The sequence below is a fragment of the Alosa alosa genome, chromosome 1 (assembly GCF_017589495.1).
Source record: "Alosa alosa isolate M-15738 ecotype Scorff River chromosome 1, AALO_Geno_1.1, whole genome shotgun sequence".
NCBI lineage: Eukaryota > Metazoa > Chordata > Actinopteri > Clupeiformes > Clupeidae > Alosa > Alosa alosa.
Window position 1 is genome coordinate 33,688,726 of NC_063189.1, and position 17,998 is coordinate 33,706,723.

The following is a 17,998-nucleotide window of genomic DNA, read 5'->3' on the forward strand; positions in this document are numbered from 1 at the left end:
CCCATCTATTTCCTGTCATTTTCTGTATGCTTTCTGTTCAACACAACCAATTCTTATACTCCCTGTGGCACAAGACAGGCAAAGTAGGCATCAACAATTTTCAAATATTTATTTTAGGCAGTGCCGGTTCTAGCTTGGATTTTCATAAAATGATACGCGTTTGCATAATAATGAATGTTTAGAACAACAAACTAGTCACAATGTTGATTACCTGATTATACAGAATTACTGCTGATACATGAATGCCAAGTATTATATCCTTTTATATTATTCTTGAACCCCTTAAACATACAACAATCCTATAAACTGCAACCTACATTACTAATCATGATTCAAAGTAACTTTTCTTTAGCCACAGCGTATAAGGAAAATTGTAAATCCACCACTGATTTTAGGCACATCACTGCATGGCAGTTGTCTGTTTAAAGATAATATTTTTATTTTTAAAAATGTTTTGGCACATTGACAAAAAACAGACCAACAATATCTAAATACTGATACTTCTCATTCATAAGATATGGCAGTGCTACAGGTGAGTCCTATTGCTTTTGTCCATCACATTGATGGAAAGTTTCAATTCTGCAACAGGCAGTGCTTCAGCTCTGCAGCTGGAGGTAGGTGATTGGTACTTTTCCTTTCTTGTTATCTCGCTCTCCCATCAACCAGTCAGAATCCATGTCAGGCACACTGCTCACAGTTATTACCTAAAAAGAACAAAGATATAGAAAAAAAAACAGACAAGTATAATCCTAAATTCCTAAATCCATGTGGGCTATGGTGGTATAGTGGCTAAGGAACTGGACTTGCAATCGGTAGCCAGAAAGTCGTGGCTGTACCAGAGAATGTCTAATAAGGGGAGAACTGCCACTCTCGGAAAACTTCCGGTTTCTGAACTGGTTGCAGTTCCTTCTGTGGTTTCACATGAGGGCGCTCGTCCACGAGTGCAGAATGCATGGAGGTCTATGGAGCTGTACCCCTCAAAATACACTTTTCTTGGGATATAATTTTTTTTCAAGTAATTTGAGTATTGCATTCGAAAGGGGAGGCAAAGAAAATACACTTGGTTGAGTATTATATTTTTTAAAGTAACTTAATTGCTCTAAAAAGCCTTTCAAATGTGTCAATGACGTCATTCATTAGCACAATGCTAGCGCGTTATGTGCAACAACGACCCAACCTGTAAGAAATCAAAAGGACATAAGTACTTGTTCATTCAACTTTTGACCTATAACCCATGTTGAAGTTATACAAACTACAATCAAATCTGAGATTTGTCAATGACAATCAGGTGAAAGAGACCAATTTAGCTGCCTAGCTCCATTGACTCCCATTCATTCTGCACTCATGGCGATCGCCCCCAGTGGAACTCTGGTGGAACTGCATCCAAAATTCGGTACAATGGGACTTAATACGGAGTGGCAAGGCTCTCCGTAGACGGGCTCTGGCTGTACTCTTTACAGTACATCTGGCCCTTAGTACAGATAAATGGAAAGGGAAATGTATTTGACCTTACTTGAACAGCCATCATGCTGAACCATGCATTCCAAACAATTGGGCCCTGTTTACACTTAAATATACGTATATTACGCACTGTCAGGGTGTGCAAATACTGTTCTGGCTTAATGAGATACACACCAGAGTGGCCTAACAAGCTGACTTGAATGGAGGATCATCTTTGAACACCACATCTTTGCTTAAAATGTAGGAAGTTGAACTAACCTCATCGGCCAACAGAGAGAGCTCCGAGCTGGATGCAGCACTGTAATTGTAGAGCACACGGGCCTTACATGTGCCATTGGAGAGGTGCAGCTCCCTAACAGAAGGGGAGGAGTGGCCAGAGACAGGAGGTGGCAGAACAGTGGCCCCCGATTCTGTGGAGGTTAAGGGTGGAGAGGAACCATCCAGGGCAGCATTCACAGAGGGTTGATTGTTGTTGGCACAGAACACAGACGAAAAACTAGAAACATGAATGAGAGATTTTTTTCAGGAAATTTCATGAATTAATTAATAGAACAAGGATCCATAGAAAAGGGATACTGCAGTGACGTAGACTATTTCAAAATTATAGTAGATTTGGTATATGGTATATAAGGTACATAAGACTACCACAGTGGATATGCAACTTCACTGTTGAATGAATACTCAGTCACCTTCCCAATTGTTTCTGCAGGTTGCCCATGTACAGGTGGCACTGTTCATAGTATGTTGTTTGAGTGTCCACAAAGTCAGTTAAACAGCGAAGATGGTGTGTCTGTTAGAAAGATTTGATAAACCCAATTAGCCTTATTATGGGTTGAATATAAGGAGGCATATCTAAAACGGTTACCAACGTTTGGAAATTTTTTTAAGAGCCAGTATGGACAGCCAGTGATGTATCTGCTGACTCCGGTCACTTACATGAGTGCTGCTGAGTCCCTCCAGGAGCAGCCGGGTCATCTCAGCCTGTCGATCAAACTCACTCTGGGAAATCCTCAGTTCTGTCTCTGCCTGACACATGCATGAACAAACCAACAGAGTAAGCAAGACTGAAACAGTAACAGCCAACAGAATTGTAGATGTGAAGCGGAGCGTTGGCATACTACACCCCTTATGGGTCTAGTGTCCATGGGAACCCTGGTTTGTGTCCAGCCTCAGGTCATTTCCCAAACCTACTTCTAATCTCTGTCTCCCACTTCCCATCTGCTTTACTATCTTCTCTCCCATCAGTGGGCTACAGCCTAGAAAACCCTCATTGTCTGGCTGTCAGTAGTATCCATTAGCATATCCTTTCCAAGCATATCTCAAAAAAGCAACTTCCAGCAGATCCACATTTACAAGTGACGACCAAGACCAAAAGTGGACAGCCACAAATGATTCCCTATTTCAAAGGCACCATTCAGAATTCTAATCAAATACACTTTTTAAGGAACTGCATTATTAACAATCAAATCGTGCATTGAGACGTTAGGCCGGCTTAACATAATGATTGATGGCAGAGTTGCAACGGTTTGGCTTGAATTCCCTGCTACTTGAAAACAAAGAAGATGGATGTTGCTGTTGGCGAACAGCGTGACACGAGTTAAGCTTTTTTTAAGTTGGCAAAAGTTTGAACTAGCCAACTAGCTCTGCTGGTGGGAAAACACATGGGACTCAGGCTGTCCTATTGCAAGCAGAGGGAATTTGAAAGACAACCGATTATCCTGCCCCTCGGACTGAGCACTGCCAACGGTGAGTGCCCAGACCCTATATTTTAATGGCTAGAAAAGCACAGGAAAGTGGTCTACACATGAAAATGGTCAGAATAGAAGGTGTCATTCCCCTGCAGTATTATTCATCCAGTGAATAACAATATTGCTATAGAATGTAATGAATGTATAGGGGCATCTCCTCTGCAAAATATCTGCACAAAGAATATGTCTCCATAGGTGCAGAAGTGAGAGAAGTCAGAGATATTTTGATTTTTGTGTTACTTTGCCCTATGAGCTCCCGATAGACACCCCATCATCACCAGAACTAAAGAAAATAGCTCTCACTCTCTCAAACTGCTTTGACTGTTTGGGTCCAAGGAGTTTAAAGAGAAAAGCAACAAAGTCTAGAGACACTCCTACAATCACTTACCTGTGACACCTCCTCAGCCCACATCTGATGTGCATTTTAGATAAAGACAGACACAAGTTAAAAAAAGCAACTTCCATTACCACACTTTAACTACATCAACCTCAAAGTAGCCTCATGTAAGCAGAGCAGTGCCAAGTGAGAGAAGGGGTATCTTGTCATTCACATCAACAACAATACACAAACACCACAAACTCACTTCACAGTCACAAAGTGGGATATTACTTTGATTCATTGCCACACATAGGCTACAAGAGACAGACAAGATGAATCAATGTATAGTGGTGCTGTTCTCCAAGACTCTGAGCATGTCATTCTAACATTTGGCATAGCAAGTGCTGCAACACCAGTTCAAATATCAACTCCAAACAATTCTGCTTTATGATACGCAGCCTGACACAACCAGACGGTACGTGAAGCACCAAAGCATGCATACAAAGGATGTGGATACAAACCACACATACTGTTAGGCTGTTAACACATCATATAACAGGACTAAATGAAGCACATGGGATCTTTTCAGTCACAGTACTGAGTCCATTATTACACATTACACGGACTCCATTTTTACCTACAACTACAACTCAACCAAATAGCAGCTTTTGCTGTGTCCAACATTTGGAAACAGTTCCCTGATTGAGGACAGCAGGATCAATATAACAAAACAGACTTGCTTGATTCAGGCTCTTTGGGGATGACTCACCCCAGACCTCTGCGCAAATCTGAAGGTTTTTCAACATCCCAATCAACTTATATATTCAAGATGTGTTTGGATTGATTCTGACATTGTAACTGCCCTCCACACAGTAATCCTTACTACCCACATTTAGTCATCACCGTCATCTCCAGTCTGTAAAAGGTATAAAGAGTGTCATCTCACTCTCACTCGACTCCTAGTGGCTGACTGCAGCATAATGATGAGCAAAGAAAAATACTCATTCTCATGTGATTCAATTAAAAAGTAGCCTATTTGATTTGATTTGATATTTCTTTCCTCTTATAGCTATTTGTGTATGTAAAAGCATGACACAGTGATGACCATACTTTGAAATCCTTGTCTTCATGAGGCTAAGCTACAACTAACAATGGAGCCAGCGTACATGTGTTCTGGGTGGAGGAACCAGTGCAGAGTAGACAAACCTTAAGCCATCTGACATGCAAGAAGCTGAACATGTAGGAAAAGTGTGCCACATACTCCTCTCCCAGTGGAGGGGTGGAGTTAAGTTGCTTTTAGGACGGCATCCAGTCGCAAGGAGGCAGGAGATAGAGAGTAGGAGAGTTTGAGATGCATGAAAATATAAAAACTGCAAAAGGTCTCTTTCATGTCTAAACTGGTATTCAGAAATTGGTGCCCCATACTGCCCAGAAAGATCACATAAAATCAACATAATGAATTCTTTAAATATGTTAAATTCCAGCATGGAAAATGTGACCACCCCAGTGATGGGAAGAGACAAGCAGAATTAAGCAAATTTTGAAAAGATATGTTGTCTACCAAAATATTTAACGCTGATGTTTCAGACCATGAAAGCTTTGGGACACTGGTTCACTGAGTTAAAAGAAATCACTGTTATCTACAAATCTGTTTAGATATGCCTTTTGTAACAGTCATGTTCAATTAAGGTAAAATGTTAAATCACAATAGCACGGAATACAAAATACTGTGAAAACATCATGGAACAGTTTGGATAAAAATAACCATTTTACCTTTAGTACATCAACAACATCCTTATATTCAAATGTAACACTCACTGTAGACAGGGTATCTTATATTCAGATGCAACACTCATTGTAGACCGGATATCTTATATTCAAATGTAACACTCATTGTAGACCGGATATCTTAAATTCAAATGTGAAACTCACTGTAGACAGGGTATCTTATACTCAAATGTAACACTCACTGTAGACCGGGTATCTGCTTCTTTGGCCTTCTTCAGACGTGTTTTAGCAGCATCCAAATCCAAGCGTTTATTCTGCAGAAGCTTGCGCTCCCTCTTTAGTGGGGAGTGAAATTGTAGATCAATAAGCAAGTCAAGCATAAATCCTATTGAACATGCAATGGCTTTCTAAACAGTTATGATACATATATACAAATAACACTAAACAGCTGGCTGACTGTGATACTGATCGGCAATATATTTGGTGACTGTGCTATAAAAAGTGCTGTGCAATTTCATGAAGCACAAAATGTTTAGCATATTTAGGTTGTTATTGCCAAAAACAGTAACCAATATAAACACACCATGAAACAAAAACTATTTTGAATATAGTTCTATGATAGCATAACCTTGTCTTACTGCAAGAATTTTACAGTCCCCTTCGATGAAGTTCCTCAGAGGTGTGATGAAGTTGATGGCCAATGACTGGCTATATTCTCGCTCAGCACTCCCCAGTTGCTTCTCAACCTCACCACACTTGACTAAAGCATTTCCTGTAGTGAAACAATATTTCAAAGGTATAATGTAATTTCATTTACAAGCAAAATAACTGGCATAAATCAAAACCAGTTTCAGAAGAATCAGCACAAACAGACCATGTTTGGGACATCACTGTGAGAATGCCTTTATCTAAAATCTGCAGCTAGCTCAGATTTACACTGAGGTTTCATGTCATGTTTGACAGCCTACAATGAACATGAATCTGTTAACTTTTCCATATCTTCCTGCTTGTTTAAATGGCTGATGGTTGCTTTATGTTTGTGCATGTATCATTGTGTCATATTATGAAATGTTGGAAATATTATGGATGTTTCTGCCCACCTAGTTTCAAAAGGACTTGTTGCTGCCCTGGACTACTACAGAGTGCATACAGTATACACTTGCACATTATGGTTCATTTTGGAGACCATGTCTTTCCAACTTCTCCGATCTCAACTTGCACAGTGTAATCTAAGAACCTGCGGCGCACCAGTCCTCTCACCATATGCTGTTCCAGGACCCAACTCATGTCCAGAGTCGATCATGCATTCTCCAAGCAGCTCAAGGTTGTTTGGCCTCACAGGAGGCATTTTCTCCAGTTTCTCATACAGGAACTCCTCTATTCTGACATCTGTGTTCACAAAGGTTCAATTTAGGCTCAATTTAGGGAGAACATACAACATGGCACAAGACCTGCATGGAGTGGGATCTATTCAAAGTGTCCGAGTTTAAGAGCAGATGGGGACTAGCCCCGCTAGTCCCTACTTAACACTTAGCTGGGATGACGCCATTGGGTCAGTATAGCTTAAAGGTAGCCTGATTCTGCCACAGCTATTGCATTTACGGCAAGGTAGTATGTATAATTTAACACTATGAATTCGTATAAATATGTCGAAGTAGGCTATACTTCATAAATGTCAGCTACGTGTCAAGTGTAAACTTTAGAAAGATCAGACTACTCTTACTTGGATTAGGTTGTAATAAAACTTCAGTCTGTTTCATTATTTTCTCTGTCCATTGCTGGGTCGCCTCTGCCTTAGTAAGAAGGTTCTCCAAGTGGCCATCCAGTTCAGTTCTTTCAGCCTGTCCAAGAACCTCTTCTGTGAACTGTACAATGTGAGGTCGTTATGGCTTGGTTCACTACATGCTGTAAGGCGACCACTGAAGTGGTCTTATACATACTGTTATTACAACGTTAACCCAACATCTTATCAGCCTGTGTAGCTTACATTACGCAAACATACCAAAAGTAGCCTAAATACAGCGCTATATAGAGCCTGTCTCATTTTAAAACCGCATAAAGGTCAGAGGGTCTTGGTATCAGAATTTATAGTGCTACCTGAACTGCACGGCTGAGTAAAGTACCAGCGTCTGCTGCCAATCTTCTGACATCGAAATCCATGTTTGTTTACGACTGGGACCTCGATTGTTCGCAACGGCTAGGCCTGATCCTCTGAACGTGGAATGTCTACAAGCAATCCATACACTTTGCAGTACCGATTGAAAACGTTAGAAACAATCAGTGTTGTGCATCAATGTTTAACACTAACACTGTTCTCTGTCATCATCTGTTATGGGGTTGGACGTCAGTCAGCTACATGCGACTTCATTGGTTGTCACTCCTTTGGCGACATCGTTCAACCATGATGCGCACAGGGAAGACATTATGCCGCGTTCGAGACAACTCGTAATTCCGATGTGTCCGCCCAACTCGATAAATTGCACTAGAGAGCCACTTGTATTAAGCAATGTGTAAAATATTCCTCGGCATCGAAGATTCGGACGAAGCAGTGAGTGAAATAGACCTCTGAAGTTCGTTTACAAAAAAGCTGCCATATTTGAGATCCGGTTGCGATTTTCTTCCTATAAGAAAATAACATAGGTTTGAACTATCGCACCTGTTAAACTCTCGCGGGGATGAAGAAGTCTGAAATGCAGACGTTTTGCTTAACACACTTTTGTCTCTGCCTTCGAGTGGCTCCTGTTATTTTCGGTACGTTAATTAAGACGGGAAACTTAGATTTCTGTTACCCCAGAGCTAACTTGCAATGCAACTTGCCCTAGGTAGCCTAGTTAGTTTCGATTAAGACCCGGATCTCCTTATATGAGCAAAAATTGTAGCTTTGGTTCTTTTTTGTAGGTGAACTTTAGAGGTCTAATCATAGACAGTAAAACGATCTAATTGGCCAAATGTGTTTTAGCTTGAACTCGAACCGTTCCGAGTTGTCTCGAATGAGCCATGGTTGTACTTTCGGCCTCACGCCACGAGGGGTCGTAAAGGGACGTCGACCGCTCAGATGGACTATCCGATCCTTATGTGAAGATTAGACCCGTAAGACCTCGTTACTCTTTATTTTAATATACTAAGAGCCTTCACAATTTAGCCCACCATAATTCTATAAAACCAATATGTCACGTTTTAGCCTAGATCCTATATTTCCAAATCTCTTTTCCCACTGCACAAAATAACTATAGGCGATGGTTCTGAATTGTGTGCTGCTTTTCAGGACCACAGACAGCGCTGTTTGTTTTACGTTGCCGTCAAGATTGATTTATTACACTTCATTTCAACGTCACAGTGCGGGATGGAAAAAATAATGAAAGTGTTGGTTCAACTTTCGCCATCATCTTAAGTTTGTTTGCTTAGCCCAAAAGCAGTTCAGGATAAGGATGGATATCAGAACGTAAGAAAAAACAAATTAGTCAAACGCTCAAGGTATCCTATTGGCGTGGAAAATTAGGGTTAGGTCTTGCTGTCCAAAGCAAGTTGTTGCTGTTTTTTACTTGGCAACCTTTTAAAAAAATCTGTATTTCTGAGTCCACATGGAAGTTAACTAGCAAACAACACACTTGATGTTTTTACTAGGAGACATGTTGAAAAACCTGATCTTACATTTATATGGGATTTCTCAGTCTGTGCACAAAACTAGCTAGTGGATAGGTTGCAAAAACCATCTAATTACCGGTGATATTTTTTCCAGCAAGGTGGAGGTGTGTGTGCATGTCTATTTTGAGATTATCCTTAACCATTTACCATTTTATGTTCAACATGCACCTAGTTCATTAAGCACTTCTTATGCGCTATGGTTTGTATAGTATTGTTTTTTTTCATTAGGCTGTTGATAGACATTGTAGTTTATTATTTATATTCTCCTTATTGTAGTCTTACCATGCTATTGTTATTATATTATTGATTGAATGGACATTATAGTTTATTGTTGCTATTTTCCTTCATTATTCCATTAGGCTATTTTACATTGTTGTTTATTATTGCAATTCTCCTTAATAGTCTGACCAACATTTTAAATTGTTCCCTGTTAAATTTAAGTATTATATTGTTTTGTTTTTGTATATCGCTTTGGACAAAGGCGTCTGCCAAATCCCATAACCATAACCATTTACAAAACAAAGAGTGATACCTGAAAAATAATCCAAACTGATTTAATGACAGTTATTTGGGCATGTCTTGACTTAACATCACACAAGGCATCAAGTTCCAACCTTTCAAATGTTTGAGCTGGAGCTTTCATTAAGTGTACTGTAAAACCATAACATTCCCTTACAATTGCATCTCAGTCAAATCCACACATATGAAGAATGGCACATTTATGCCTGGTGGAGTTCAGCAATCTTCTTTGCATGTTCAATCAAGGAGTTGTATCGCAGTGTCTTGGTCTTCCATGCATTTGGGATCCCTTCAGGTCCAACCTAAAAAAGAACAGTGAACCTCTCATGTGACTCACGCATTTACTACACATTACAAGTACATACAATTGCATTTCCTCCCAGGACATACCTGAGCTCCAATACAAGCCCCAATGAAGGAGCTCCTGCTACAGGTGCAACCCCCACAGCTCATGGTCTCTCTCACAGCCTGTTCAAAACTTGTGGCTGTCAGAACCCCATGCAGAGCTGCTTGGAATGCACCAGGCAAACCTGAACACATGAAACACAAGGTGAAGTGGCAGCAGTAGACTATGACTATCATAAGAAGGAGGGAACAAGGATTTTATTATAAGTGATGGAAATTATTGGTCACTTTTAGGAGAAAAACATTATCATCCATACCTCAGGCATTTGTGAAAACAGTGGGAATCAGCTCCTTAGGTGTCTTAGAAAGCTGTTCTTTCACTTGATAGAGGTGTCCTATGAATCCAACAAACCTTTTTAAAACTTCAACTCTTTCTCTGACTTTGAATGATACAAGATATGTTAAAGAAGAAACAGTGAGGTCTGGACATACCGGCTACAGCTTTATCCAGTTCCTGGGAGTTCTTACGCTTGGGGTCATTAAGTTGCGCTATCACACAATCAAAGGCAGCTGGATCTGCAGCCTTCAAAATGAAATGCTCCAAGAACCTGAAATATGATTAAGATATTCTCTGTGGTCTTTTATTTCTGCATTATGAATATACAGATCAGAAGCATTGCATACACACATCTGCATGACGTACACACCTGGCTGCTGCGAGGGTCTCGGCCACACACAGATCGTTGTTCTGGGTAACACGGACTGCATCTTCTACTTTTTCCAGCATGTCTGGTTTCCCAGCATACAGAGCTACAATGGGAGCAAGCTTGGCAATTCCATCAATCTGGTTGTCTTCCTCACAACCTAAAAGACAGGCAGAAAATCAAATGCCATACTTTTCCTTTCTATGCATGCACACCAGATTGCTAATACTGATCCAGTACTGAAACTATAGGAGGGATAGTTACATTGCAGATAAGGAATTAAACCAGAACATTATGAATCACCTGTGTTTTCTTTTCCAGCGTCCACATTCTTAATGAAACCTTTAATACTTGCATGTCTCCATGGTCCTTCAATGGGCAGCTGTGGTCTTGGACCTTAAAAGCGTCAGTAGCACAAATAATTAAATACAGAGCAATTGGTTATACAGATTGTATCTATACACCATTATGATCCATTATACAACCATCTTAAACATTTACAAAGAAAGGAGCTTCCAAGTCACTCAATGAATTGCAAAAGAAACATGAAACTGAACTGATTCAGTGAAACGATTTACCTCCTTTTTCTCTGTATGGATCATTGACAGGGGTATCATACTCTGATCCTGGCCCAAAGAACTTGTATGTGCGCTGCTTCAGATCATCAGTGTTCAAACCTTTAAGAGTGGTCAGAAGTTTAGTATGTAAAATAAAAGGCAAATATGCTTACACTGTTGAAAAAGACACCTGTCTGTCTTTACATTTTAAATGTCTTTGGCACCCCACATGCCGACACTCAACTGTGTGCCATGTTCATATTAATAGTTTGCTATTTTATAGATTTTAGCCATAGATAGATAGATACTTTATTGACCTTGAATTTCCCCTTGGGGATCAATACAGTATCTATCTATCTATGGCTAAAATCTATGAAATAGCAAACTATTAATATGAACATGGCACACAGTTGTGTGTCGGCATGTGGGGTGCCATCAACTGGCTTTAAACGCTCTATCTAAAAGCAACCCTAACTGCAATACCAGCACAGCTATGAGGAAATAAAATCTCTTTGTGCCAGTGAAGCGGTAGAAGTAAAATAGAGTGTGCTGTAACTTTTAGTGGTCCATGAAAACTGCTGGGGTGTAGGAACTGTGAATGAATGAATGGAAACCTTTCCACAAAATGAAAACATACATTACCTTTGCACTCTGACAACGATTCAAGGAGAACATAAGCTTGATCTCCATAGCAACTTTGATTGCCAGTTGCCCTTCTGTAGAAGGGATTTGCAGACTCCGGGCGGAATTCTGGGGGACTATCTTGGGACAAAAGGCTACTGAGCTTCTGCTGGTCATACACCCAGTGTAGGGGTTGTGCTGGCGAAGAAATCAGAGCATCAAGATAACAAGATACTTATAGATAGATTTGATAGTGGTATTGTGAGTCTGACTACCCTGTCAACTGTTCTCTTGTCTGTTCTGTGACTCCTGCATGGCTCATTAAGGGCTGATCCAGCACACTCAGGAGTCACATCATGCTCATAGCACCAGTATCCTACCCAGTGGGGATGAGACTCCAATCATGCATGTAGCAACAACTTCCCCAGACCCTCACACTTGAGAGACTTTGTTCAGTCTCAAAAAAAAAAATAATCAGTATGCCATCAGGCTGTGCAAAATAGGCTACACTGTTGACACATTTTCATTCTCTGTCAAAAAACTCACATGCTTACCTGCTGCATCTGCAACAGCGGACCCTATGATTGCCCCAATGACTCTGTCGGTCAGAGTCAAGGCCATCTGCCGAATAAAGCCAGAGAAGATGGTTAAACATGGTTAATTGACCAATCATGACTGTGGTCCCCTACAGAGTGTTGACTGTAGCATACACGAGTGACATAACCTGAGCACTCTAATGCCACCTCCAGGCAGTAGTAGGCTATTCTCCAGCTGAGTTGATAAACAATATTGAGACGGCTTGGTTTGCACGATCTTGCACAGAACGATAGCCTATTGCTAAAGGACAGGCCTAATATTACATCACATGATATGATTACACAACAATATTATAGTCAATCTGGTCTAGCTACGAACATTGACTGTAGGCTATATTGTAGAACTATATGGGTTACGAAGAAGGATAGTCTATACTGACTTTGCCTTACCTTGTGTAGTCCAAGATAGGCCAAGGCTATCCCCTCAAATCTGTGCCTAAGATGACCGTTTGATGCCTGACACAACAGATTTCGAGCTGTTAAAGCAGAGTGCGTTTCCGCGAGTTAAGGAATGTTATGAAAATGTTTCCCGACTGCAATTTCACTTCATTGGATAACATTATCACGTGACATGATCCGTATGTAGGCGGGCACTTAGGGTGCATTCAGGCCAGAGCCCGTCTACGGAGAGCCTTGCCACTCCGTATTAAGTCCCATTGTACCGAATTTTGGATGCAGTTCCACCAGAGTTCCACTGGGGGCGATCGCCATGAGTGCAGAATGAATGGGAGTCAATGGAGCAAGACAGCTAAATTGGTCTCTTTCATCTGATTGTCGTTGACAAATCTCAGATTTGATTGTAGTTTGTATAACTTCAACATGGGTTATAGGTCAAAAGTTGAATGAACGAGTACTTATGTCCTTTTGATTTCTTACAGGTTGGGTCGTTGTTGCAAATAACACGCTAGCATTGTGCTAATGAATGACGTCATTGACACATTTGAAAGGCTTTCTAGAGCAATTAAGTGACTTTAAAAAATATAATACTCAACCAAGTGTATTTTCTTTGCCTCTCCTTTCGAATGCAATACTCAAATTACTTGAAAAAAAATTATATCCCAAGAAAAGTGGATTTTGAGGGGTGCAGCTCCATAGACCTCCATGCATTCTGCACTCGTGGACGAGCGCCCTCATGTGGAACCACAGAAGGAACTGCAACCAGTTCAGAAACCGGAAGTTTTCCGAGAGTGGCAATTCTCCCCTTATTAGACATTCTCTGATTCAGGCAGAGAATGTCTAAAAACGGGCTCTGATACAGGGCACCTCGGAATGACAAGCACCGCCCCCATGGCTACTTTGTTTTACCGACAGCAAGTGTTCATGTGCTTTGCCATAGGAATGTGTGACAAACAACAAAGGTTAAAACATACACTCACTTATCCTAAACAAACAACTGTATTTGCTTAAAATATAGTGTAAGACGCTCGTGAAAGAAAGATTTGCAGCTTTTAAGTGACGGAAACGGCAAATTCCCAAGTTCACATTAAAACTGTTGAAAGGACATGAAAGGCCACATGGACTACAAACGAACTACAACGTGACGACAAAAGTGATGACGAGCCCCTAACCGGGCAACTCTGTTAGCAAAATCCAGAGCCATAGAAAAAGAGAGTTGCGACACTCTTTGAAGTCGCCGCCACGCCTCACGTGGTTCACGTACGCTTCAACAGTTCCAAACAGCTCTTTGCGTGTAGTGTTATTTCAATGGGATAGACAGCAGCAAGTGCGTTATTAGACGGGAAACATTACAACAAAACAAAAACGAGTGTTATTACGTGTTATCATGCTTACATTATAGTGTCAATTACATATTGCGAGTATAATTGGTCTGCAACATCGATCTAAAATATGTTCTTTGGTAGTTCTAACATTGGACGTTTGTTTCCTTGCTGGACATAAGCTGTTATTGGATTCCTACATTTGCCTGTATCACGCTATATACTTTACTTACATTGTCCAAATGTAGGCTATGAATTTTGTATCCCTTTGTGTGTGGACATTAGATCCAGTGTCCTTCTCAGTTCGTTTGGTGAGATGAAGATGAAGGTGCCCAGCCCCAATCTACAGCTTTGATCATTGTAAGACTAGCAATAAACGTCTATCAAATATATAAATAGTATTCAGTAGGCTTAGTGTGTTATTGAAACAGTGGGTGTCTTGCAGTATTGATCAAACTTTTCACATTTAAGTTGTTATTGATTCTTATTTAGCCTATGTGTTTTTGACATGTTTATGGCTGGTCTTAAAATGTTACTACCAAGGCCACCTTTATGCTATTTCTCTAAAAGAACTGAACAGATTTAATGCATTGATGAAACTTTTAAAATGTAAGCTGTTAGCAATAAGCAATCAACTTTTTCAATAAAATACTTATAGCCTAACTTATATTTCAGCCGCCTGGTGAGACTACAGCATGAAAAGGATGACTGATACTGTACATGTTAGATTTTCAATAGAATTTTTATTAAGTTTTCAATATGTGTTTAAAACAAGAACAAGAACAAATGCAAAAAAGACTGGGAGGAAGGTATGGTGACACTGCAACATAAAAAAGGAGGTCTGACACTAATTTAGGTTTCCAAAAATAAAAAAAAGATTTCAGTATCCAAAGTTTAAACAACAATTGTGTGTGAACTACACAAAAGACACAATGTGGAAGGGATGGATAGCTCTCCATATACTCTGTACACCTCTAAGAGGGACATGGTGACATTCTTGAATTTCCCCTTGGGGATCAATAAAGTATCTATCTATCTATCTATCTATCTATCTATCTATGTATCTGGTAAGGAGGATGCAACACATTTGGCTGGAGTCAGGAGTGTTATGGGAGGTGTGGAAGATGCTGGATCAACACAACTCCATTTGTGTAAGGGCCCCATTGTGTGGACCTCAAACATAAAAAATTATCTTATCTGACCATTCCAGTCATATATCGCCACACCCTTCTTGTCCTCTGCATCCTTGGTCCTGGATAAGCAGAACAGGCACAGTGGAGGATGGAGGGAGAGAACAGAGCAGGTAACACTCAGTGTATACTTGGGACAACACATTAAGTAAGTAGCAGAAACCTAAGCAAGAGGCCAGCAAGAGTTTTACATAGGCTACCCATATACACAGCCAACTATTTGCAAGGCTATAACGTTTTTTTCCGAAGCCCATGAATGCTAGGTTAACACACACACGCACACACAGCACACCACGTGTGTGTGTGTGTATAATCATATCACCGTGTTATGATGTTAAAAAATGGCTTAAATGTTAAAACAACAATATGTAATGTTTACCATAAATTAATGGCTTCATTTTGATGGAACACACTGACTCATAACAGGGGGAATTCTGTCATGTGCGCCAGCCTATAACGGTCTTGCTCAAAACTCCTCCGATCAACATAATTTTGCTCTCAAAGAAAAAATTGAACCGATTATCAACCATAAATAGACCCCAGGTTTTTTTTATTATTATTCCAGAGCATTCCTTTAATATTGCCAAGCCATATGTAATGGAGTTGAACTGAGCTAGCATCCCAGATTGCAAGAGGCTGGCGGACCACTGTCGATGGGGCATAGCTGGCAGTCCGCTGGCATTTTGCTCATCGGTTCTCTGGTGGTCCGCTGTCGGGTTGCAGACAAATTGCCCAATATTTTGCCACTATTGGTCTAAAATCTTTTTCATTTGTTCAGTTATACTCCATATATAATTTTATTAACTTTTCTTAATATTCATGACAAGTTAAATTTAAAGAGATGGTGGTCCAACGGCGGACCACAAGTGGCACGCCACCAGCAGCATACCAGCGGTCCGCTATCTGGCAATCTGATTTTGCTATCTGGGATGCAGAATGTGTAAATCCTCACACCCCTAACTGTCCTCAATGAGACATGAGACATAGGGTACATTTCCATGAGACATAGGCTACTACAGGTGATTGATAACATGGCTAATCAGCAAAATACTGTGCCATTATTAATGCTCATTAGAGAGAAAGGACACCCAAAGTATTGTAACAAACTGCAAAGTTGTCTCAGAATGGTTTTATTGGTTACGCACCAAAACACACAAACGTCATTACACAGGCGACACAAGGGAGGTCAATTAAACAAGCATGATACACCAACAGGGTAGTCACATACAACACGGGGTAAACACATGAGGTACAACATAAAGAAAGACTATACCAGCTAACACATACATGACAAGGTAAACGCAATTACTCTCACTAAAACCAACATTACACACACACACACATACACTGCACAGCACTATGGGAGTTCAGTCATGAACCAGCTAGGCTCGGTTCACTACACAGCCCCCCCGAGACTTAGTCTATGTCCCTTGACTCAAGTCTTACCCTACGTCAGTCCATGAGCCTGGCTGGGACGCGACACTGGCGTTGTGGGCGCCCCGTTGTCGCGGCGGTGACTTTCAGGGATGGCTGCATGGTGACCGGTGTTAGAGCCACAGCTCCATTGTCACCGAGGTCCACAGAATCAGTGTCCAAGTCTCCACAACCCTCAGCTGAGGCCAGGGGGTCGATACGGGGCCAGTCGATTACGTTGGAGAGCCACAACTCTCCGACGCTTAATCAGTCTCACACGATAGACCACGTCAGACAGCTTCTCTAAGATATCGCACGGCCCGACCCTCTGGCTAGTGAGTTTCGGGGAAATGCCTTTCTTCTCTCCGGGCAGTACTTTATCGCCGGTTTGGAACTCCTGGCCACGACAGGATCACAGTATCGTAAGCTCGCTTTTGACGTATTCCAGCTTCACTCATAGCCTGCCTGGCCAACTCGTGTACTCATTGTGCAGTGGTGCAAACTCAATCACCTTCAACTAAACACTTCAGACCAAGGAGATGGTGGTGGATTTCCGAAGGTCTAAGCCCGCTCTGCTACCAGTCTCCATTGATGGGGTCAATGTGGAGGTGGTAAGCACCTACAAGTATCTGGGTCTCCACCTGGACAATAAACTGGACTGGTCAGCCAACACTGATGCACTCTACAAGAAAGGACAGAGCAGGCTGTACTTCCTGAGGAGGCTGCGGTCCTTCAATGTGCAGCAAGCTCCCTCAGGATGTTCTATCAGTCTGTTGTGGCCAGCGCCCTCTTCTATGCAGTGGTATGCTGGGGAGGAAGCACAAAGAAGAAGGATGCTGGGCGACTTGACAGGCTGGTAAGGAAGGCTGGCTCTGTAGTGGGAGCTGAACTGGAGTGCATCACTTCAATATCTGACAAAAGGACCCTAAACAAACTGATCAACATCTTGGACAATGAATGTCATCCGCTCTACAGCACTATCAAAAACCAAAAGAGCTTGATCAGCTGGAGACTTCGCTCACTGCCATGCACAACTGAATGGCTGAGGAAGTCATTTGTTCCTAGGGCCATTGAACTGTTCAATGCCTCACTAAAGGGAAGAGGAGAGATAGACTTCTCTGCTTAGTCTGTCTGCCTCTCCACCCTCTCCATGTCCATGTTTTTTGATTACTGACTGCCCACTACTACTGCTTATGACTGTTTTATTACTGTTTTACTATTGTACACAGCCTAATGTTTTCACTACTGTTTTACTGCTACACTGCTACACTGTTTTTCATGCTATATTAGCACACATGATCAATGGCTGCGGTCAGGCTTCTGATACAATACTGAATGAATGAATGGCTATAACCCTTTTACCTCAACCTGTTCTTGCACTGAAATAGTTTTTTATTTTACCTTGTCAACATTACACTTTACTCTCCTATTTGT

The 17,998-nt window shown here is 41.1% G+C and overlaps 2 protein-coding genes across 4 annotated transcripts; both read right to left on the bottom strand.

The window, feature by feature from the left end:
* Positions 1-94: 94 nt before the first annotated feature.
* Positions 95-7,641, bottom strand: LOC125305558 (endophilin-B1-like). Of its 2 annotated transcripts, XM_048260355.1 has the most exons (11): positions 7,354-7,641; positions 6,980-7,121; positions 6,517-6,645; positions 5,895-6,028; positions 5,499-5,591; positions 4,735-4,821; positions 3,598-3,621; positions 2,398-2,487; positions 2,151-2,251; positions 1,720-1,957; positions 95-704 (listed from the first exon to the last, which is right to left on the bottom strand). In XM_048260355.1, exons 1-11 carry the CDS (start codon positions 7,414-7,416, stop codon positions 597-599), a joined length of 1,209 nt encoding a protein of 402 aa, XP_048116312.1. In that variant the 5' UTR covers positions 7,417-7,641; the 3' UTR covers positions 95-596. The 2 variants fall into 2 exon arrangements, with proteins under 2 accessions (XP_048116312.1, XP_048116322.1); XM_048260365.1 differs by lacking the exons at positions 3,598-3,621; positions 4,735-4,821 and having other exon boundaries at positions 7,354-7,638.
* A 1,798-nt stretch (positions 7,642-9,439) lies between these two features.
* On the bottom strand, positions 9,440-12,794 carry LOC125300056 (crystallin J1C-like). Of its 2 annotated transcripts, none has more exons than XM_048251550.1 (10): positions 12,634-12,794; positions 12,202-12,268; positions 11,669-11,845; positions 11,048-11,146; positions 10,773-10,865; positions 10,473-10,629; positions 10,258-10,373; positions 10,083-10,160; positions 9,811-9,950; positions 9,440-9,722 (listed from the first exon to the last, which is right to left on the bottom strand). In XM_048251550.1, exons 2-10 carry the CDS (start codon positions 12,266-12,268, stop codon positions 9,621-9,623), a joined length of 1,029 nt encoding a protein of 342 aa, XP_048107507.1. In that variant the 5' UTR covers positions 12,634-12,794; the 3' UTR covers positions 9,440-9,620. The 2 variants fall into 2 exon arrangements, with proteins under 2 accessions (XP_048107507.1, XP_048107518.1); XM_048251561.1 differs by having other exon boundaries at positions 12,624-12,788.
* Between the last annotated feature and the right edge of the window lie 5,204 nt (positions 12,795-17,998).

Coding starts and splice junctions, on each gene's coding strand:
- LOC125305558 (XM_048260355.1), bottom strand. CDS start 7,416: ATGGATTTCGATGTCAGAAGATTGGCAGCAGACGCTGGTACTTTACTC. Junction 3,622..4,734: donor TGCATGTCAGATGGCTTAAG/GTTTGTCTACTC, acceptor AATGCACATCAG/ATGTGGGCTGAGGAGGTGTC. Junction 705..1,719: donor TCTCTCTGTTGGCCGATGAG/GTTAGTTCAACT, acceptor TGTTCTTTTTAG/GTAATAACTGTGAGCAGTGT.